At 44.0% G+C, this 22793-nt stretch overlaps 1 protein-coding gene across 1 annotated transcript in view; it reads right to left on the bottom strand.

Annotated features, from left to right (window-relative positions):
• The window catches only part of LOC121292264 (latent-transforming growth factor beta-binding protein 2-like), a 658547-nt gene that overhangs the window by 223013 nt on the left and 412741 nt on the right, over positions 1-22793 (bottom strand). Inside the window, exons 16-18 of the mRNA XM_041214068.1 lie at positions 19596-19721; positions 14240-14365; positions 10286-10414 (exon numbers count right to left, since the gene is read on the bottom strand). Coding sequence (XP_041070002.1) covers positions 10286-10414; positions 14240-14365; positions 19596-19721 — 381 coding nt within the window. The remainder of the gene's footprint in view (positions 1-10285; positions 10415-14239; positions 14366-19595; positions 19722-22793) is intronic.

The raw sequence follows: 22793 nt of genomic DNA, 5'->3' as shown, positions 1-22793 counted from the left end.
AAGGAATGGAAATTGGGTGATCAGTAATTTCGTGGGAATAAGTTTGATGGAACAGGGTGTGGGTCTCATAGATAAGATAAGCTTGGAGAGAGCAAGAAAGGAGAAATGAGAGAAACTAGAGAAAGGTGCAAGTTCACGGATATGGCGGGGGAGCATTAGAGGAATTTTGGCTTGGTGGACTACAGGCAGGGAGGGAAGTAGCAGCTGATCTGATGGTCTCAATCTTAATACAAAAAAGGCCATGAACTCCTTGTGCTTATGTTGCAAGTGGGTGTGGAAGAGATAAGGGAGAGGCGTTTAAGAAGAAAGCTTGCAGTAGAGAAAAGTAGCTAGCAGTTATCTTTGCATCCCAGGATGATTATGGATTAGTGAGCAGTTTTTGCAGATGATAGCAGGACAGGGTATTGCTTTATGTGGTCTAGCCAGATCTAGTGTTGAATGGCTAAACCAGCTGTTTGCCCCATCTGCTTATGTTTGTATCCCTTGGATATAAGGGAGCATGGTTGAGAGTTTTTCGGGAAGGGTGAGGGAGAGGAATGGTTTTAATGTGATCTAGGTAGAGGTAAGTGTGTGTTTGAGCAGCTTCAGAGCTGCAGAGATGTTGTGGTGAATGAAGAGCCAGAAAGTAGACAGTTGAGATTTTAAAAGCGCAACTGGGAGAGAATTTTTCTGGAGAGAAGTCGGATTGGGAAAGGGAGGTGATGTGGGTGGACAACATTACATGGAAGTGATCAGATATTCTTCTAAGTGACTGACACAATCTGAGTAGCGACAGACTTCCACATCTCTTCCTCAGGACTTGTCAGAATGGAGGATTTCTATTTACCAACCCATTGATGTAAATAATGAGGGATTAATGCAAAGAAACATGGGGCAGAATTTTCTCCCCCATTGGGGGGGGGAAGGTTCAGGAGCGGGCACGGTAGGCGCGCCTCCCTTCGGAGCCCCCAATCGGGGGCATGCCGCCATTTTACATGGGTGGGCCAATTAAGGCCCGCCCAGTGTGACATCTGCCAGGAAACGTTATGCGCTCCCTGTGCGGCTGGGGGGATTCCCTAAGCTGAGAGTCCTCAGGGAGATCAGCACAAAATTCAAAAATGTTAAATATAGAAAAATAAAATTTCCCTGAAATGTCCCCTCATGTGACACTGTCACCTGAGTTGGGATGTGTCCATCACTTTTAATTAAACTTTTATTAAATTTTTAAAAACCTCCATGAAACCTCATCCTGCCCGTGGATGAGGTTTCATGCTTTTACTGAAGCCCGCCAGGGAACCAGACCTGCCTGCCAAGCTTAAGGTTGGACGGGCAGGTCCTTTAGCGAGTTCAATTACTTTTTAAATGGCCTCAATTGGCTGTTGACAGGTTGGCTGTTGCACAGCTGATTCGGCTGTGCCCCCACCAACCTGAAAATTGAAATGATGCAGGGTGACATCAGCAGTTCCGCCGATGTCATCCCAGGTCATTTTACACGTCAGCAAGCGGGCCCCACCCCCCCACTCACCGACCTCAATATCCTGCCCATGATCACAGCTAGAACAAAAGTTCATTAAAGGTTGAGTGCCATCTGACTAAAAAATAGTGTACTAAGAAGACAAAAATTGTCCAACATTCAGGTTTATAGAACAAAAAAATGCTACGACAGGTGTGTCATGCCCAGCGAAGGCATGTCTTATTCTTACCTTTCAGCATGGGCTGCATTCAGTATATAAATTTCTGGAACTTTCTTTTATTTTAAAATGGGCAATAACAAGGTAGCTAAGATGGCTGCCAAGGATCAGGTGACTTTTGCAATTTCTGCATAGACTCAGAAGTATCTCAATCCTCTGGAAAGTTCCTTACTGAATAACCTTTGGTGGGAGTCTTTCCCTTGAATTGACATACCCATACAGAACATATCTGTGATATTTATGCATGCTATTGTTTGTGATTTACCGAAAACTCAATGTCAGTAGACTTCCAGACTTCACGTCTCCAAGTTCGAAATTTAACAAAAGAGAGCCGCAGGAACCAGTTAAGCATAGGCTATCATCCAACCCCCATTGTGTAGCAATAGATTTGGACTTTCAAATCATTTTCAATAGACAATGGCAGTTGATCATGTAACCAAAACTGGCTGCAGATAGCAAATCCATTATCCAAAGATTCTGAGCGAGCCTTGTCAGTTTACAGAAGAATACCAATGGTAATGAACACCCACTGAAGGATATCAGCTGCATAACAAGGCAGTAACACCTATTCATTTTTAAACTTGGAGACTGCTACATCTTAAGTCTCCCATCCTGATTCCTATTCCCAAGTCCACCTGTAAGGAAACTTGACCTCCTGGTCAGAAAAACTACAGGTGACTACCTTCGCAACCTGCTGAACATCCATCTCTTTGAGGGAATCCTGCAATAATCCTGATGTATGCCTCCAACTATTGAACCCGCCTAAACTAGTGAAAAACCCACTTTCAATGGGCCTGCAATGACTGTTTTCCTACGATAAGCCAAACACGCGAACTATGAACTATTCTGTTTACAACTTGTAAAAGTGCACTATGCTCTTGTAATGAAGATGACTTTTGTATGTGTGTGTGTGCGTGTGTGTGTGTGTGTGTGCACACATGTGAGTGATGTAGCGTTTAGATTTTTGGGGTAATTGCATGAATAAATAATCCTCTTTATTTAAACCCATGAAAGCTTGCTGCTGTTAATTAATTTGACCACACATAGTCCAGCGGCTAAGACACATACACAGATCTTCCTTTTCAAAAAATACACTGATTATGGACAGTAAGGGAAAGTGTTTCACTTCTCTCTCGACCCTGTCCGTATCAGTTGAGTGTTGCAAAGAACCTGACATTTTTGCTTATACACGTAACTTTAAAAAAAAATAAACTAAATGTAAAAATTACTAATATACATGGGCAGAATTTTATGGCCCCTCCTGCAGGCAGGATTTTCTGGCCCTGCCAAAGTCAATGGACTTTTGATTGGCTCGTCGCATTTTACGGCCCTGCCCCCGCTGTAATGGGGTTAATGCTGTAACATCGGATCCCATTGGTGCCGGGCATCATGGTGAGCGGGGTGGGTGTGGCCAATTTGGCGAGAAGGCCAAAAATTGGTTTCATGCTGTTGTGAAACCAGTTCATTCCATTCCACCGTCAATGGTGGGCAATGTTTCCTGCCGTCGCACGTCAGGAACCTAATTTCAATCCTTTATCATCTCATTATATGCCCTGCTCGCCAGAATCATGCCCCACGCTGGATCGAGCATGTGTTTCACAATTGTCTATAAGCCACATGCACACAGCCTTGCGCAGCATTCGCAAGCATTGCCCATAGGACATCAAGGAAATAACACCACACATTTGGGGAGCAGTACACATAAGTCGCTTTTTCCCCGCTGGCTTTCAGTGTGGGGAGAGGCCAAGAGGTTGTGGTGGTTGGGGAGGTGGGGGGGGGGGGGGGGGGGGGGGGGGCGTGGAGGCAGCACACTGAAGGAATTACATGAGCACATGCCGGTGGGGGTTGGTGGGGGGGGAGGTGTTAACAAAGTGGCCACACACTTGGAAAAGCTTGTCAAAAGTGAGCATTCTTCTGCAGTCTGCAGCTGAGACCTTCCAGCGCACTTCCAGCTCCATTGACATGCTTGGAGTTGGGCCTCTGACGATTTTCTGCTCATTTGAGCAATGCAAAAGCATGGAAATGCCACCAACTGCTCCAGAACTTTTCACCTCTCGGGTGCAAACTGCAAATTAATGTGTGAGCAGAGCAATTGGCTAACTGGACAAATTGTGAAATCCCCTTGCGGACCATGGCCATGGCACTGTCACTGGTGGAGGTGCTCACAGGCTCTTGAAATGTTTTTATCAAGGTTTGGATGAGTATCCATCATCATTCAAGCTAACAGTGCAGCCTTGCAGTGTGGGTCAAATGCCTGCGTTTGAGCTGACAGCACAGCATGCAGTCCAATGGCCGAAGCTGCCGCCAATTGGTCAAGTGAAGTGGGGCGGAGGTGGGTGGGGTTTCGGACAGCCATGAAGCACACTACGCACTGGCCATCCAAGTGGTGGCCTGCACTCTCCGGCATGTGTGAAGACTTAACCAAGAGAGGTTCCTAGGACACATATGCTAACCCCATGTTTCTCTCTTTGATCCTGCAGGGGGAGAACATTAGGATCATGGAGCCTGGTGATTTAGTGGGTTGCTTTATGACTTACGGGAAGCAGAGAAGAAGACAAGAGACCAGTGAAGGTGCCTGGCTCGGCAAAGGGAGAAGCACCTCCCTCAAGGTGAAGGGGTGGCAAGGCCTGTTGCACATGCCACTGAAGAGCCACAGCGAGCCATCACTCGTAGGTGCCTCGCTAGACCCAGGGTCTATAGATGGCATTTGTCATTCCTGCAGGTGTCTGAGAAACAGTGTCGCTGAAGACTGCGCATGCCAAGGGAACTGGTCGGTCACATATACCACCTGCTGAAGGATTTGGCGCTGGGGGACATGGAGGGCATCCACTGCCAGTCACCATGAAATTGACTGCAATGTCCAATTTTTACGCCAGTGGCTCCTTTCAGGGCTCCACAGGTGACCTGTGCGGGATCTCACAAGCCTCCATGCACAAGTGTATCCAGGAAGTCACGGATGCCACCTTTGCAAAGGCACAAAGCTTTGTGCATTTCGACCAGAATCAGGAAAGCCAGGAAGCAAGTGCACTTGGATTTGCGCAGATCTCTGGTTTTCCACAGGTGCCATCAACTGTACTCACGTGGCGCTTAGTTCTCCGTGGCAACAAGCGGTCAACTACATTGACTGCAAGGGCTTCAACATGCTGAATGTTCAACTGGTGTGCGACCACCACAAATGATCCTAAAGATCTGCCACAATTCCCAGAGATTGTCCGTGACTTCTACGTCCTTAGCAGGTCTCAGATCCCTGACATCTTCCAGGGTCCATAGAGGCTGCAGGGTTGGCTCCTCGGGGACAAGGGCTACCAAAAGAGGACATGGCTGATGATCTCGTGTGGGCAGCCTGAGGCTGCAGCAAAGTAATATAATGAGGCTCATGCCGTGACCTGGATTTTGAAGGAGCAAATGATAGGGTTTTGAAAATGAGGTTCCGGTGCCTCAACAGGCCCGGGGGAGCACCGAGGGAGTCACTCATCATTGTAGCTACACAACCTGGCGCTGCAATGGGGGGAGGTCCCGGCTGAGGAGGAGATGGAACAGCTGCATGTCTCCTCCAATGAGGAGGACATCGAAGGAGATGATGGTGATGAGGTCCTCGAAGGCGAGGATGCCAGCGATCAAACAAGGTAGGCGCACTTGGGAGGCCCTCAAAGCTGCGAGATTTGTGGAGGATGATGATGAGGTGCAGTGAGGACAGGCCCGACATTGTCACATTGCATCTGTGAACGTTTGACTCCTGTGTGGCTGATGGCAGCACATATACCCTCAGTGCTCAGGCTCATGTCATGGAGACACAGCGGAGGTCCTAATAGGTGCCAGATTCCAGGAGGATAATGATGACATGCAGCGAGGACACTCCATAGATCTTCATATAGGGCTGAATTATCCCCCCATCAGGGAGCTTGTGTGGGGGCAGGCGGGAGCGAGCATGAACCCACTCGGCGCCCCCAATAGGATGCACGCTGCCATTTTACGTGGGCGGGCCAATTAAGGCCCTGTGCGCTCCCTATGTGGGCGGGGGGGGGATTCCCTGAATTGGTGTCTGCGCTCTTTCATGCATGCACACAAAAGAGTGCGGAAAACTCCCTGAGGCACGGAGGTCAGGGAGGTCAGTTTAAGTTCTGGAATATTTAATAAAGGTGAAAAAAAATTTTAAGGATATGTCCCCTTATGTGAAACTGTCACGTGAGCTGGGACAAGTCCATTAATTTTTTCAGAAGTTTTTATTTAAATAATAAACCTTTCATGAAACCTTATCCCGCCCGTGGATGAGGTTTCATGAAAAATACAAAGGCCACCTGGGCTCTTCGCCTGCCCACCAGCCTTAAGGTTGAATGGGCAGCTTTCTTAACAACTTTAATTACTTTGTTAATGGCCTTAATAGGGCTTGATAGTTTGGTGGGCACCCAGCGTGCCCACCGAACAATCTAAATGATGGCGTCGTGATGCCTGTCCGATGTCACCGCGCGTCATTTTACACTTCGGCAAGTGGGCCCCACCCCCGCTCGCTGACGGGAAAATTCTTTCCATAGCCTCTGTGAATGTCTGACTCCTGTCTGGCCAAGGGCAGCTTGCTTGTGCTCTGTGATCAGGGTCATATCATGGAGATGGAGACGTGAAACTTCAAATGCACCTGATCCTTTGTCAGCCTTCACCACCTGACCCCTTCAGGAGCACACCGTCATCGATCAGAGATGCTGAAGAGATGGGGAGCCAGCCCCACCGCAAAAGCTGCTGAGAGCACACAGAGAGAATGACAGAATTCTGTGACACCTGCCCATGACATTCTGGCAGCAATGACAAGCACCAAGATGGAGGCATCACTAATGTGTCCAGTGAGTGTGAAGCCAGTCCATCATTTTTGTCTGAAGAGGACCTGGACTGAGACATCTGCCTTTATCTTGTGCAGGAACCAAGGTTTCACATCTGAGTGACACAAACACTGCTCATCATAACAAGGAGCCAGAGGCAAGGAGACATTCTTGGGAGTTTATTTACAATCATGGACATTGTGTACAAGTGATTGACACCCATGCCCAGGCTGTGCAACAACATCTTCTTAACCTTCCTAACCCTGTCACTATGTCTTGGTGCTCCCCTGATATCCGCAACAAAAGTAGAGGCAGCCTGCTGACTGCTGCACCCTGTCTGTGATGACCTTGGTGGGTGTACCCTGAAGGCCCAAGACCTTGAGGGCCCCAGCTTGCTTTGGGTCAGCTGCAACCTCCTAAGCTTGTTGAGCTGGAGCTACTGGGGTTGCAGGAAGAAGGGATTTGGATAGGCTGGACATTCCTGGAGTTGCCTGGGTGATGGCCTTGGAGTATCGAGCTGCTGGTCCTCCTCCCCATGGGTGCCCAATGGCCCCTGGCTGACTCCTTGAGGAAAAGAAGAAGCTGGAGTGAGATCGAGCTGCCCCACATCCCTCTCGCAATTTTCCCAAGTCTCAAAGGTGATTGTACCATTCCTCAGCTGTATTTCCTTTTTAACGTCATTCTCAACGACTTTGAGGAAGACGTTAGTGACGAGGAGAGCGATGCTCGCTATTAATAAGATAATGCATAGGATGCCGATTGTGTAAGTGATTCCAGGCCGGACACCCATTGTACAGAACGAGAGGAGCAGTAAGGAGGCGACGGTCACTAACTGGGACTGCACTGCTGCTGCTGGTGTCCCTCTCCCCAGCAGCAGGATACATAGATTGACAGGCGGCTCTGGACGAACCCCAGCCCACTCACTCCCACTGCAATTGATCCTGGGAACGCTGCCCCGTGCGGCGGCTGCGCAGTTGACAGGCGTCAGCGATTGAGTTCAGACCTCGTAGCAGTACAGGAGCGATGTCCTGGACCAAGGTCTCCATGGCGGCCGCCATTCTACCAGTGTTGACCCCGGTGCATTAGCGTACTAGCGCTATCACCTCAGACTGAAGGTGGACGGACTCCACAATTGTGCCTTACAATCTGAGGAGTGCAGTGGATATCCCTTCCTGATGTTCCCGAGCTTGCCTTTGCAGCTCCAGCAACTGAGGTATGACCGAGTCCAGAGGATCCTCAGCTAACTCGGTCTCAGAAAATTTCTGGCCTCCAGCAGTCCTCCAAATGCCAGAAACTGGGGAAGTCCCTGCTGCTGCTCTGGATAAAGACCAGCAAGTAAGGTGGATCAGACAGTGCTCACCAGATTGTGACCCCGAGGCTACTCTAGAACTAGGTCCTACCGAGGTGCGTGTGCCTGCACCGATGGAGGGTGTGGGTGAGCGCTGTGACAAATTTTCAATTAGGGTGTCATCAGATTCTTGTTCCGAGGTGTCTTCGGGGCTTGAGTCGAGGACCTGTGTCATGGACCCCTTCGGCTACTTCCCAGATGTTCCTGCGAAAGCAAGGAGAGATAATTGGTACATGGCAGCGGACTGTGGAACAGGGGATCTCACTCATAGCATAGTTGTCTGATGGATATTGCACTGCTGGATCCTCACTTGGCTGAGCACCACCGACCTCACCTTCAGCACAGGAACGGTCCAGATCATCACCGGCCAGCTGGATGACTCTATTTTCAAAGTCTGTGAGTACACTGATGTTGGGCATTCTCCCACCGGTCTGCGACCTCTCCCTTTTGTTGTGTGCCAGCTTGTCCTGCATGATTACAGATGGAGAGAATGTAAGCAGGATGCCTGCCAGGCCAGATGAGAAGGATGCCTGACATGTGTGGGTGGTGAGTGCTGCCATGGATGGAATGAGGACATGATCCTCAGAGCAGATGAAGGTGTGTGTGGGAGAATGAATGGCAATGTCCCTTGAACTGGCAGTGAGTGAGATCTCTGTGGATGTGTGATGTGTCTGTGAGTGCATCAGTTGAGAGTGATGAGAAGAGTATCTTACCCTGGCAGAACAGAGGAGATCATTCATCTTCTTTCGGCACTGGATGGCTGTCCTCTTTTGCACGCCATTGGCACTGACCACCGCCTCCCATACTGAATTTGTCTCCTTGCTTGCTGGTCTTCACGGCGGACCCCCATCATGTCCAGTAGGTGCCAATGGAGGCATCACTAAATTTGGGGACAGCATGTTTCCTCCCTTTGGCAGCCATGACTTTCCGGCAGCTTTCAATCACTTAGCGAGTGCTAGCTCTGTGCAGGGGACTCTTTAAATAGGCACCCGGATTAATGAAGGCCTGAGGTGATGTTGGGACAGGTGAATTAGAGGCTGCCCTGCCAGCAATCTGGCGAATGCATTATTAATGAGGCAGAATGTGGAAGGGGATGATGCGGCGTAAAAACCTGCCATTGCAGCCAGCAGGTAAAATGACTATTTTCACGCCCGCTAACACACTTAGTGCAAATGTGGGATGATTCTGCCCCATGCCTTTTAGCTTTTCCTCATATGATTTTGAAAAATAAAATAGAGCAGGCACTAGTAGAAACTAAAGCAAAACATGTAGCAGGTCAATGCACTCAATGGTTCTGATGCATCCTCGGAAATTGGGTACACTGTACATGATCAAACTTCATAATTCATATTTGAGTATGAGTTACGGATTAAAAGGAAATTGTAAACATAATGCATATGATTTTCTGTGCACTGATTTTGATATGCTCTTGTAAGGTCAGAATTTGGATAATCTACCCTCATGTTTTTCTATATGTTAGAGTTGCTTTTACTTAAAAACATGGTTAAATTGTGTTTACTCCAAATGTCATTCAATAATGAACCCAATAGTTGTTATTGTTCAATAAAACCTAGCCAAATTTGGATTAGTAATTGTGGAACATGCGTATTTACGCTAACATTTTGAATATCCTGTAATGTTTTTGCAAAACACATATTCAACAATTTGAAAAAAATTGATCGACCAGGTAACATTTTCAGGAAACTACGCTTGTAGTTCGAAGCAGCATAGTATCCAACCATCCAGCGCTCCAACAGTAATGCATTATTAACTTAGATTAAGCATTGCAACCCTAGCTTATGACTTTCTATTTTTACATATTTTAATTCATTTTGGCATCCATGCAGAATCCCACACAAGTTCTATTTTTCAATCAAAGATTTTCCTTGTATATAGAATAGTCTAGGCCTTGGAGGATGGTATGGTTTCTGTCAGTAGACTCCTTTGCCAACTTCCCAAGTAACATGGATATGAGACATAGGAATGAAACATATGTTAGTGATTCTCTACCAGGCAACCTGACCGAGTTTGCCTTTGAGGAAATATCAAAAGTGCAAATTTAAACTGAGGCAGGATTTCTGAGAAAAACATTTTTGCTAAACTTATTTTTTATTAATTGGATGTGGGCATCACTGGCTTGGCCAGCATTTATTGCCCATGTTCAGAGGGCATTTAAGAGTCAAACACGTTGTGGGTCTGGAGTCACATGTAGGCCAGACCAGATAAGGACAACAGATTTCCTTCCCTAAAGTTACATGGGTTTTTACAATAATGGTATCTTGGTCATCATTAGACTTTTAATTCCAGATTTCTATTGAATTCAAATTCCAACATCTGCCGTATGGGATTTGAATCTGGGTTCTCAGAGCATTACCATGGGTCTCTGGATTACAAATGGGTCTCTGGCTATGCCACCGCCTCCCCGAGAGAGAAATAAAACAGAAATATCTACTAACCTCGGCAGCTTTGTTTGTCTTCTAAAATGACTAATGTGTAGCCAGCAAAGCAGGAACAGGAGTATGTGCCAATTGTATTAATGCAATGGCCCTTCCCATCACATGGGTCCACTTCACATTCATTTATATCTTCAGATCCAAATCATAAGATGCCAATGGCAAGTGGATTCAATCATAGAAAAAGAGAACAAAGTCATGGACTGCTAATATATAACACAATGTTATTTTACTAGTAATGCAGGTTTAGTTATACTTCAGTTATACTAAACACCAACAATTTGCTTTCAGTTCTGACAAAGGGTGTCTATCTGCAATAATCTCTTTTCAGCTGCTGATTTTGTTGTGCATTTTCCACATTTTCTGTTCTTACTGTTTTTTAGTTGTCTATATCATTTGCTTTTCTAATCAATCAACAATCAGAATCCCCTTAATCCAATATTATAAACTCAATTGCACTAAAAATATTATTAAACTATTTGTTTGGACTACATATTTCAAAATAGTACAGTCTTATTTGAAAATTACTTCTTTTGTACAGATCTTAAAATATTAACAGTTTGTTTAGATTACAGGAACTCACTTTTTTGGATTTTTTATAATATCTCACTACTAGACAAGACTCTATTACAGTTTCATAGATCCAAACAACATGTCCTTTCGGAACATGTTTGTAATTCTATTCCGCTGTTAACTAGTATCCAAATGCTAGAAAAAATTATTTTAAGATTGAACATACTTTAATTAATAAATAACCAAAAAAGATAATTTACTGGGCAATCAGGATGTAACTCAAATTCCTACAGGCTACATCATTGTCACCCAGAAGTCTGTTCCACAAGGGAAACTAACAAATGGCAAATGTAACCAAAGGCCACTAATCCGAAGCTTGAAGCTGAATCATATTTATCAGTGATGCATACAAGAGTTTCATATGATTATTATAAACGAGACTAATTACAGAAATCAGGAGCAGACCCCACTACCCAGAGAGTCGGTGAGAAATGCAATCTCGCCGATCATGGTTGCTGCTCAGCCATTTGGCGAGCTTTCCGTCCTCACTCACAATATGATTAGCCGGCAGCTCTGTAGTCCCAGCAGCGCTACCAGGAGTGGTGGCCACTGCTGGGAATTCAAGAAGTCCCATCAGTCTGAGTGTTCCACCAGGCATAGTCTGGAGTCTTGCACTGCGGACAGCAGGGGAGGTCAAGGGGGCTGTGGGGATCCTGATGATAAGGCTAGGCAGGGAGGGAGCAGCCAGAGTGGGGAGAAACAGACAGTTGGGGAAGGGAAGAGTGGTTAATCTGGAAAGGGGGCCCATGAAGGCGATGACCCCCTCTTTCACGCATGAGGTCTGAGCAGGATAATCTGCCATGCTCCTCGCCAGCCCTGAACACACCCCACATTCCCCTCTTGCCCCCAGCCAGCCTCAAAATTGAGGTCTGTGTGGGAAGTTGCCCTAGGCAACTGAAGGGCCTCAATTGGGATGAGGGCAGGCGGACTATCCTAGGCCCGCCCACACGCTTCCCCCCCACGACCAACCCCCCGCCCCCACCCAGCAAATCCAGTTTAATTGCAGACAGGCTTGGGGTGGGCAGAAGGGTGGTGGGAAGGCCAGCTGGGTAATTTTATGGATCACCCTTCCTGCAAACCCACAGACGGGGGCCCATTAAGTTCTGCCCCAGAAGATTAATATGCTTACTTCACAAGAAAAATACGCATTTGAAAATTATTTCAATATATCGTATTTAATTCCATAGATATACCTTGGGCAGGATTTTCCCGTTGGTGAACAGGGGTTAGGGCCCGCTCGCTGACGCATAAAATGATGCACAGTGATGTCGGGCGGAACTCCCGACGTCATTGCGCACCATTTAAATTTTCAGGTAGGCGGGGGCGCAGCAAAATCAGCTGTGCGCCCGCCGACCTGTCAATGGCCAATTGAGGCCATTGACAGAGTCATTTAACTAATTAATGGACCTGCCCATCCAGCCTTAAGATTGGCGGGCAGGTCAGGAGCTAAGGCAGGAATTAGAAAAAGTATGAAACTTCATCCACGGGTGGGATAAGGCTTCTTGTAGGTTTTTAAAAATTTAATTAAAGTTTTTTGAAAAGTTATGGACATGCCCCAATGCGTGACATTGTCACATGAGGGGACATGTCAGGGAAATTTTTTTTCTTTTTTTAATATTTTTTTACTGTGGAGACGATCTCCCTGAGGCAGCACTGTGCCTTAGGCAGATGAGTGCGCTCTTTCATGTGCATGCGCGTAAGAGCGCATTCTTGGGTTTAGGGCTTCCCCCCCCAGCCTGCATAGGGAGCGCATAGCGCTTCCATGCCGACGTCATGCTGGGTGGGCCTTAATTGGCCCACCCACGTAAAATGGCACCGCGCCCCCAGTTGGGGGCACTAATCAGAGGTGCGCCTGTGCATGCCCACATTTCAACTTCGTCCCCGAAGGGGGGAAAATCCTGCCCCTTGTTTTTACAGAATGTGAATCTTAAAAAGAAACCAAGACTGTGCATAATTAGTCAAGGAAAAGGTGTAAGCATTTTTGCTGCTGTTATCCTAATCTCCACCAAGTCCTTTTCACCCATTATCCCTGTGTTCACTGTTCCACATTGGCTCAAAGTTCATATCATCAATGCCTCAGTTATAAAGTTTCCATTCTCTGTGTTAAAATCATTATATTCCCACTTATACATCTCCAACTCAGGAATGTCCTTCCTAAACTTTTTCACCTCACTACCTTTGTCTCTTCCTTTAAGACCCTCCTTAAAATATTCCTCTTTGACCAAGCTTCACCTTTCCTAATGTATCTCATCAGCCTATTCATCAATTTTTGTCTGATTATTTTCTTGTAAAGCACCTTAGAACATTTTCCAATCTTAAAGGCACAATTATAAGTGTGAAATTTGGATACATTTTTATCTATAAAAGGTTGCGTAACTTAAAACCCAAAAGGCTGGTGATGCAGGATTAATTGAAATTTTGAAGATTGATAGCAGTAAATTTTTTTGGGTAAGGTTATCAAAGGATATGAAGCAAAGGTGTGTAACTGAAGTTGAGGTACAGATCAGTTAGGATCTTACTGATGAAAAGGCTCAAGGGTCTGAATAATCCTATCTCCCTATATAAATGCAAGTTACTGTTATACATCAATTATGGGGGAAAAGTCTGATAATCAGAAGATTTGCAGGATATGTAACATCGGGACTTTCACCTCTTCCCTTCCAACCATTCAGGGCCTCAATCTTTATTTATACTTCTTTCAGTTTAATATATTGCATTCACTGCTCACAATATGGTCTCCACTACTCTGGGGAAGCCAAATGCAGATTGGGTGATCGCTTTGCTGAACACTTCCTTTCAGGCTATATAAGCTTGACTGAGCGTTTCCAGTCCCTTGCCTTTTTAATTCCCTTTACCACTTGCACTCTGCCTCTCTGTCCTCAGATTCCTACACAGTTCCAATGAAGCCAACAATAACTTGTCTTTTGATTAGGCACTTTACAACCTTCCAGACTCAATATCCAGCTCAAGAATTTCAGATCGTAACCAATGCTCTCATTCTTTTTGGACAGATGCTGTTAATGATTCTCCTGTTCCTCTAACCTATCCTGTCTTCTATCCCTATTACAGGACTTCTCTTTTGTTCTTTCCTCCCCTAACTCCCTTACCCTCCCTGTGCATGCTTGAAACCTGTAGCAACTGTAACAACTTCCAATTCTGATGAAAGATCACTGGTTTGAAATATTGACCATGTTTCTCTTGATTGGTATACATTAAGAGGACCTTTTACTGGCTTTCATATTTGCCTCAGTGTCTGACCACCTAGAATGGTCCACTTCATATATCTTCACTCAGTCACAGATTTAGATGTCAACATTATGCTTATCTGCAGAAAATAATTTAAAAATAGCAACACTAATAACAGATTTTCTACATTTATTTTACCTAAGCAGTCAGTGCCTTGTTGGTTCAGCACAAAACCTGTTGAACAAATGCACCGATAACTTCCCATTGTATTTTCACATTGTCCGTAGCTACAAAGTTGCGGGGTTTGCCTGCATTCATCAGTATCTGTCAATCAAAATCAGCAAGTTCAGATATTGCTACAATCTATTATATCTTACTGCTAAAGAAGAAATATGAAAGTTATATTTAGCCACACTTGCATATAACAGAAAAGGTTTAGTATAAGGCATAAGTAAATTTATAAATAGTATGAGGGTCTCAAAATGTAAACTTACTCAGATTTTACAGAAGTATATTCAACTCCACTGCAGTTAACAACAGGAACATGCTTTATTTTTACTGCATAAGTCAAAGACACCTCAGAAGAAATGAAAGGTTTTTTCTCTCTCTACATGCTTCCTAAAAATCATAATCTGACCATTTAATACAGGGAGCCCACTTAATTATCAGTGGATAGAATATACAAAAATGCTCAAAGCCGTTATTAATTGACCAGCCTAACTCAGTGAGATACTTAAGGCTAAATGAATTTTAAAATGTGATACACTGATAACATAGTGATTACTCTACATCTAACCAATGTCATGTTGGGAGTAGGTAGCACTGTGATGAAGGTTATATCTCAGAACTATTACTGAACAAGGCTCATTTTGAAAAAAAAGTCCTAAGTGAATAAAAGACGAGTCATGATTTATGGCCTCCAATATATGAATGATTAATTAAGTGATTCTGGTGAGAAAATTCTGATTAATGTGAAAAGAGAAAGCAAAGTTTTCATGGCTTTTCTCACACTATTAGCATGAAGCATATTGTGGGGTATATGACATTCAAGGAGAAGAATAGGAAGCTAGGTAAAGGTGGAGGGGTAGCACTGTTGATCAAAGATGGCATTTGTGCAGTAGTTAGAGATGGCCTTGGTTCAGGAGATCAGGACGTAGAATCAGTTTGGGTGGAGGTGAGGAATAGTAGGGGAAAGAAGTCACTAGTGGGAGTGGTTTACAGCCCCTAACAGTAACCACAATTTAGGACAAAGTATACAAAAAGAAATATTGGCTTGTGATAAAGGGACAGCAATAATCATGGATGATTTTAATCTACGTATACATTGGAAAAATCGGACTGGCAGTAGTAGCCTGAATGGGGAGTTCATAGGATGCTTTTGAGATAGTTTCGTAGAGTGGCACATTCTGGAACCAACTAGAGAACAGATTATATTAGACTTGGTATTGTATAATGTGACAGGACTAATTCATGACCTCAGAGTGATGGCACCCCTAGGTACCAACGACCACAATATGGTTGAATTTTATGTCCAATTTGAAAGGGAGAAGAGTAGGTCTAAGACTAGTTATTAAAGTTAAATAAGGGCAACTATGTGGGAGTGAAAGCTGAGCTAGTGGAAGTGAACTGGGATGCCAGGCTAGGGATAGGTCAACAGAGAAGCAGTGGCAGACGTTTAAGGGGCTATTTCAGAATACTCAGAATAAGTATATTCCTATTATAAAGAAAAATTCTAAAGGGAGGACCCACCATCCACGGTTAACCAAAGAAGCTAAGGAAAGCATCAAACTTAAGGAAAAAGCATATAGCTGCACGAAGATGAGTGGCAGATCAGATGATTGGTCAGAATATAAAGAACGGCAGAGAATGACTGAAAGGTTAATCAGGAGTAAGCAATTAAAGTATGAGAGGAAGATAGCAAGAAATGTAAAAACAGATAGCAAGAGTTTCTACAGGTATTTAAAAAGGAAAAGTGTAAGTAAAGTGAGTGCTGGTCTCCCAGAGAGTGACGATGGGAAGTTAATAGTAGATAATAATGAAATGGCATATGAAATGAACAAATATTTTGTTTCTGTCTTAACTGTAGAGCACACAAAAAAACATTCCAGTAATAGCTGTAAATCAACAGGTGGAAGGGAGGGAGGAACTTGGTGAAATTACAATCACTAGGGAAGCGGTACTGAGCAAACTGTAGGAGCTGCAGGCTGACAAGTCTCTGGGTTCTGATGGACCTCATCCTAGGGTCTTAAAGGAGGTGACCAATAAGATAATAGATGCGTTGGTGTTAATTTTCCAAAATTACCTAGATTCTGCAAAGGTTCCATCAGACTGAAAAATAGTAAATATAACCCCTCTATTCAAGAAGGGAGAAAGGCAGGAAACAGGAAACTATAGGCCAATTAGCTTGACATCTGTAATGGGGAAGGTATTAGAATCGATCATTAAGGAGGTTATAGGTGGGCACTTAGAGAAACTCAAAGTAATCTCAAAGCGATTTTGTGGTTTTGTGAAAGGAAAATCGTGTTTAACCAATTTATTGGAGTTCTTTGAAGGAGTAACATGCGCTGTGGTTAAAGGGGAGCCTGTAGACATGCTGTACTTGGATTTCCAGAAGGCATTTGATAAGGTACCACATCAAAGGTTGTTGTGGCAAATAAAAGCTCTTGGTGTAGGGGGTAGGATATTAGCAAGGATAGAAGATTGGCCGGAAAACAGGAGGCAGAATTTTGCCCATGTCGGGTGGGCTCGGCAGGGTGGTCGGGAAGCCAACCACCGCCTGCATTCGGGGCCAGAACGCGATTTCACACTGACAAGCCAATTAAGGCCCACCCAGCGTGAAACGTGAGTGTTCAGTGCTGCCTGTCAGGGCAGGGGAGGAGGGCAAGCGGGGAACTTGGTGCATGTGTACAAGTGAGCACTTGAAAATCTCCCTGAGGCACAGAGCTGCCTCAGAGAGATGAAGGGTTTTAAAAATAAGAAATAAAGATTTTAAAAATGTCATAGAACATGTCCCCTCCTGTGACTCTATCACATGAGTAGGGACATGTTATAAATGAAATTTTTAAAAATGTATTTTATTTCTATTTGATGTTGGAAACCTCATCTGGCCCATGGATGAGGTTTCCAAAAAAATGCAAAGGCTGCTTGGCCTTTTCACCTGCCCACCAACCATAAAGTTGAATGGGCAGCAAAAAATGTAAGTTAATTAATGCTTTAATAGCCCTAATAGGCCTTCTAACTGTCAGCAGGCACATTGCTGATTCCTGCGCACGCCCACTGACCGAACTATTGCACAACTGCGTGTTGAGGTCAGGAGGCTCACCCGACATCGTGATGTCTCATTTCATGCTAGAGTAGGTTGGGCACGCACCTGCCCGCCGGGGTAAAATTTATGCCCAGGGAGTGCATAAATAGGTCTTTTTCTGATTGACAGGATATGATGAGTAGAGTCTCACAGTAGAGTCCCACAGGGCTCTGTGCTGGGGCCTCAACTTTTTACAATTTATATCAATGGCTTAAATGTGGGGAGTAAAGGCATGATAGCTAAATTTGCAGATGATACTAAAATAGGTGGGAAAGTATGTTGTGAAGAGGGTATAAGGAAGTTGCAAACGGATATACATGGGTTGAGTGAGTTGGCAAAAAATATGGCAGATGAAGTATAATGTGGGAAAATGTGAAGTTGTTCACTTTGGCAGGATGAATAAAAAAGCAGATTATTACTTAAATGGAGAACGGCTGCAGAATTCTGAAGTGCAGAGGGATCTTGGTGTTCTAGTGCATGAGTCACAAAAAGCTAGTGGCTTTTCCAGCCCCTAATGCTGGCAGGATCTTCAGGTCCTGCTGATGTGAATGCAGATTTCAATGGCTCACTGGCCTCACCATGGGGGAACCCGCCATGGGGTGTGGGCTGGAAAATTCCAGCCAGTATGCAGGTACAGTAAGTAATTAAGAAGGCTAATAGAATGCTATCCTTTATTACCAGAGGAATTGACATAAAAGTAAGGATGTTATGCTTCAGTTACACAGGGCATTGGTGAGACCACATCTCGAATATTATGTGCAGTTTTGATCTCCTTATTTAAGGGAGGATTTAAGTGCATTGGAGGCAGTTCAGAGGAGATTTACTAGATTGATACCTGAAATGAGCTGGTTGTCTTGTGAGGAAAGGTTGGGCAGACTGGAGTGAGGGGTGACTTGACTGAAGTATATAGGATCCTGAACGACATTGACAAGCTGGACCTGGAAAGGATGTTTCCTCTTGTGGGTGAGTCCAGAACTAGGGGGCACTGTTTTAAAATTAGGGGCAGCCCTTTTAGGACAGAGGTGAGGCGATTTTTTTTTTCCTCAGAGGGTTTTGTGACTTTGGAACTTTCTGCCTTAAAAGGTGGTGGAGGCAGGGTCATTGAACATTTTTAAGGGGGCGATAGATAGATTCTTGTTAGGCAAGGGAAACAAAGGTTATCAAGGGTAGATGAGAATGTGGAATTGGAAACACAAACAGATCAACCATGATCTTAATGAATGGTGGAGAAGGCTTGAGGGACCAAAAGCCCTACTTCTGCTCCTATTTCGTGTTCGTATGTAGCACAGATGCAGCGTAAATCTCTCCGTTTTTAAGAACAATGTTTCACAGTTCCAAAATCCACTCATTTATTTTTCATACTTGCATGAAAAACTGTAGTCTAATAAATTTTGAACATTTTCTGGCACGTCAGAATCATATAGAGACATTTAATTAAGGTTGGAGGAATCTCATACTATAGATATTTTCAGATATGAAATATTCAAGTTAACATTAATAAGCTCTGCATGAGAGATACAATATAATAAAATAATACCTAATTTTTTTTACAGAATATATCCGTTCATAGTGATTGATCACATAACTGGAAACTAAAATCACCCATGTGAAACTTACAGTAACATAGTTTTTCATGCTATAAAATAATTCACTTCATGCATTCACCCTCTGGATTTTTGTACCTTTCAAAAACAACCATTTTATTGGAGAAATTGTTAACTTCTGCTTTTTTGAGGGGAGGTGATTGAAAAACCACAAGTTAAATCTGTTCCAGATCTCCTGTCTATACTGAATAGATGCTATGACTTTGCTCACTGAACATATTCTTGCTGTTAAAAGATCAGTGAATAGCTAAAGTAGTCAATTTATAAATATACACTTTTGGAACAGCTAAGATACCACGTACAGATCACAGAAGCTAAATATATTTGGAGAAACAGCAGGAGTTATGAAGGAAAAAAACAGAATCATTATATTAACTAACAATGGTCCTTTTACCATACATAATGTATGTGTGCGTAGTTTTCTAACAATGCCAGCTGGAATTATAGATAAAAGTCTTTTTTGCATGAGTGGTTAGTTTAACGTCATATATAAATGATCTGATCAATACAATTATTATCTTTAGATTACTATTAAAACTTTACAAACGAAACAACCTTTTGCCACAATTTGCACAGCATCAAAACAGATCAGGGTTACACACTTATTCTTGCAGTTTATGAAGAACATTTATGAAATGTTTCTTACCGACACACTTTGTTTGCTGATTATCCAGCTGATAGCCAGAGTCACAGTTACACAGGTATCCGACTTGCTGATTGATACAAAGTCCTGGACCACAAATGTTTGGTGAAACGTCACATATATTTATAACTATATGTGTGAAAACAAAATTAGAATTAAAACATGGTATCCATTTAAAAACAGTAAAAGCTATTAGCACTTAGTTTCCACAGTTAATCAAGTGATTGTTAGAATGGAATTTGGATTGAAGTACTTTAATGGGTTTAAATTGTACGCACATTGTCAATCATGCACAATGCATATATTTTGTCAGTTTCTAATGTTTTAACATAACAGTAATTTGAAGAATGGTTTAGTATTCAAGTCAACTGTAAGGTTGACTGAAACTGTCCAGATGTATTCAATTGGCACCCCTAACATTCAACCGAGCAGCTAATGTCAAACAAGTAAACTTTGTTGATAGGAGTAAAAATCCAGAGATCAAAGAACAATTTTCTACGAAGAAAGACTTATTATTATTTTTGCAATTGTTTAGTTACCACACATCATGTCCATAGTATATGGTGTATAAAATACATTACAATAAATGGGACTTACAAAAGAGCCTCATGGATAATGCTGAAGGCTGATTCTGGGAAGTGATACTAATTTTAAAGCATTGAGTCATAGAGCCGGATTTTCCCCTCCCAACACTGAGCAAATTCGTGTCAAAAGGCCAAAATATAAGGCACGCAAGGCTGCAATTTCGAAGTTGCCAGGCCATTCCCATCATCCACCAATTCTCCCAGATTGGGAAACATAGCAGGTGCCAGTTAAAATGACTTTGGGTTCGCAATTTAAATTCCTGCTGGAAACTCAATCTTCCCTTCCTGTGGTATTTTCCCCAAGGCATGTGGGTTCCTGGAGGCTGTAAGTCAGCTTGTGAACCGTGAGGGAAGCCTGCTGCGGAGTTGGAAACCTTTTGATAGGTAAGTTTAAAAGGTCTTACCAATGCCATCTGATTATCCCCATGCCCCCTCATATCCCCACATATCCCTCTATATCCCCATGCCCCCTCCATCCCAATGCCCCTTTCATGCACCCTATGCATCCTTCATGCCCACGCTTCCTGTACCCACTATGTACAGAACTGTGAGGCATGTAACAATACTGGCAATGTTTGAAATGCTCCTGAATCTGAAAAAATAAGCAAACAGGCATTAGGGCTGGAGGAGATTACAGTAATTGGGAAGGACAAGGTCATACAGAGACCTGAAAATAAGGATGACAATTTTAAAATTGAAGAGTTGCTTAACCAGGAGCCAATGTAGGTCAGTGAAGACAGATGAACATGACATGACCTGGTTTAAAAACAAAAAACTGCGGATGCTGGAAATACAAAACCTGGTGACCAATACATGACCTGGTGCGAGTTAGGACACAGGCAGCAGGGTTTTGGATGACCTTAAGTTTATGGAGGATAAAATGAAGGAGGTTGGCCAGGAGTGCATTGGAACAGTCAAATCTAGAGGTAGAAAAGGCATGGATGAGGATTTCAGCAGAAGATAAGCTGAGCCAAGAACATAGCAGGCGATATTATGGAGGTGGAAACAGGTCATCTCAGTGATGGCGCAGATATGTGGTCAGAGGCAACACAGAATCAAATATAACATCAAGGTTGTGAATAGTTTGGTTCAGCCTCACAGTTATCAGACAGGGATAGCAGAAACAAAGACACTGGGCTGAATAATATGAAGGGGGGAGGGTCGCGGATGGCACGCACCCCCGGAAACTCCACGGCAATCCAACCCGCAGCCATATAACGCTCTGTGGTGGACTAAGGAGAGCCTAATAGGACTTCTGCCCTTGTTGGGAATTCCCACTCTCTGGAACTGCCAGCTAACCTGATTGGCCAGCAGCTCTATCAGTCCTGGACCAGGAAGGCATCAGTGGCTGCTGATGGGACTGCTGGAGTAGAAAGGGTTCCAAGGCCCTAGATTCCTGTAACAGATAAGGTCTTGGGCCAGAAGGGTTTAGGTAGGTTAGGAGGAGGGGGAGTGGGGGGTGGAGGGGGTGGTTGGTGATGGGGGAGAACATGGGTTTAAGGGAGGAAACAGGTAGGAAGGAAGGAGGAGTTCAAGCTAAAGGGGAGGGTGGGGTGGGTTCCCAGGGATCAGCAAAGGGCAGCCCCTGAAGACTGACTCTGACTTCCTTCCCACCCTTTAAACACTTGAGGTAAAAAATTGGGCTTCCTGTTCCCACCCTGCTGCCCATGCCAAACATTTTATGGCATAGGCAGCATATTTTCAGGGTCAATTGGCCAGATAACAAGCTTAATTGACCCTAATTATTCATTTAAATATGTAGCATGAGCTGCTGATTTCGGCGCTGGCCTGCCCGCTCCCCCTTCCCCCTATTATAGGGCTTGGCCTAAATAGCCAAGTGGTTATGGTACTGGGTTTGTAACCCTAAGATCAAGAGTTCAAATCTCACAATGGTAAAATCATGAAACAATGTAACTTTATCTGAAACAGATGGAAACAGGTTTAAAGCTTGGCCTAAATAGCCAAGTGGTTATGGTACTGGGTTTGTAACCCTAAGATTAAGAGATCAAGAGTTCAAATCTCACAATGGCAAACTATGAAACAATGTAACTTCATCTGAAACAGATGGAAACAGGTTTACTCAAAAGAGTATCAAGAGTTCAAATCTCACAATGGCCAACTATGAAACAATGTAACTTCATCTGAATAGGAACAGATGGAAACGTGTTTGTACTCAAAAGAGTTCCAACGTTGTCAATAAACTCCCAAGAATGTCTCCCTGCCTATGTAGGGGGCAGGCGCCACAGAGTTCTTCCTCCTATTATAGGATGAGCTCGAGGTCGGTTGGCAAGTAGTGGGTTGGGCGCTTGACCCATTTTATGTGCCATGCTCCCCCACCCATCCTGGAAACATGCCCGCTGGAGGCACGTAAAATTCAGTCCAATGACTTATGTCTTCTAGTATGTAGTTATATATGCTTCCCAATAAGCAACACACTTGATTGGAACCCCATCCACCATCTTAATCATTCACTTTATTCACCACCAGTGCACCTACAAATCAAGAGTAGCAGGCACCTGGGAACACCACAACCTCCAAGCTCGCTTCCAAGTTACACACCATCCTCAGTTGGAAATATATTGTTGTTTCTCCATCATTCCTGGTTCAAGATCCTACA

This window comes from Carcharodon carcharias, chromosome 20, assembly GCF_017639515.1.
Source record: "Carcharodon carcharias isolate sCarCar2 chromosome 20, sCarCar2.pri, whole genome shotgun sequence".
In the NCBI taxonomy this organism is placed as follows: Eukaryota; Metazoa; Chordata; class Chondrichthyes; order Lamniformes; family Lamnidae; genus Carcharodon; species Carcharodon carcharias.
This window is presented reverse-complemented; position numbering and strand designations above follow the sequence as displayed.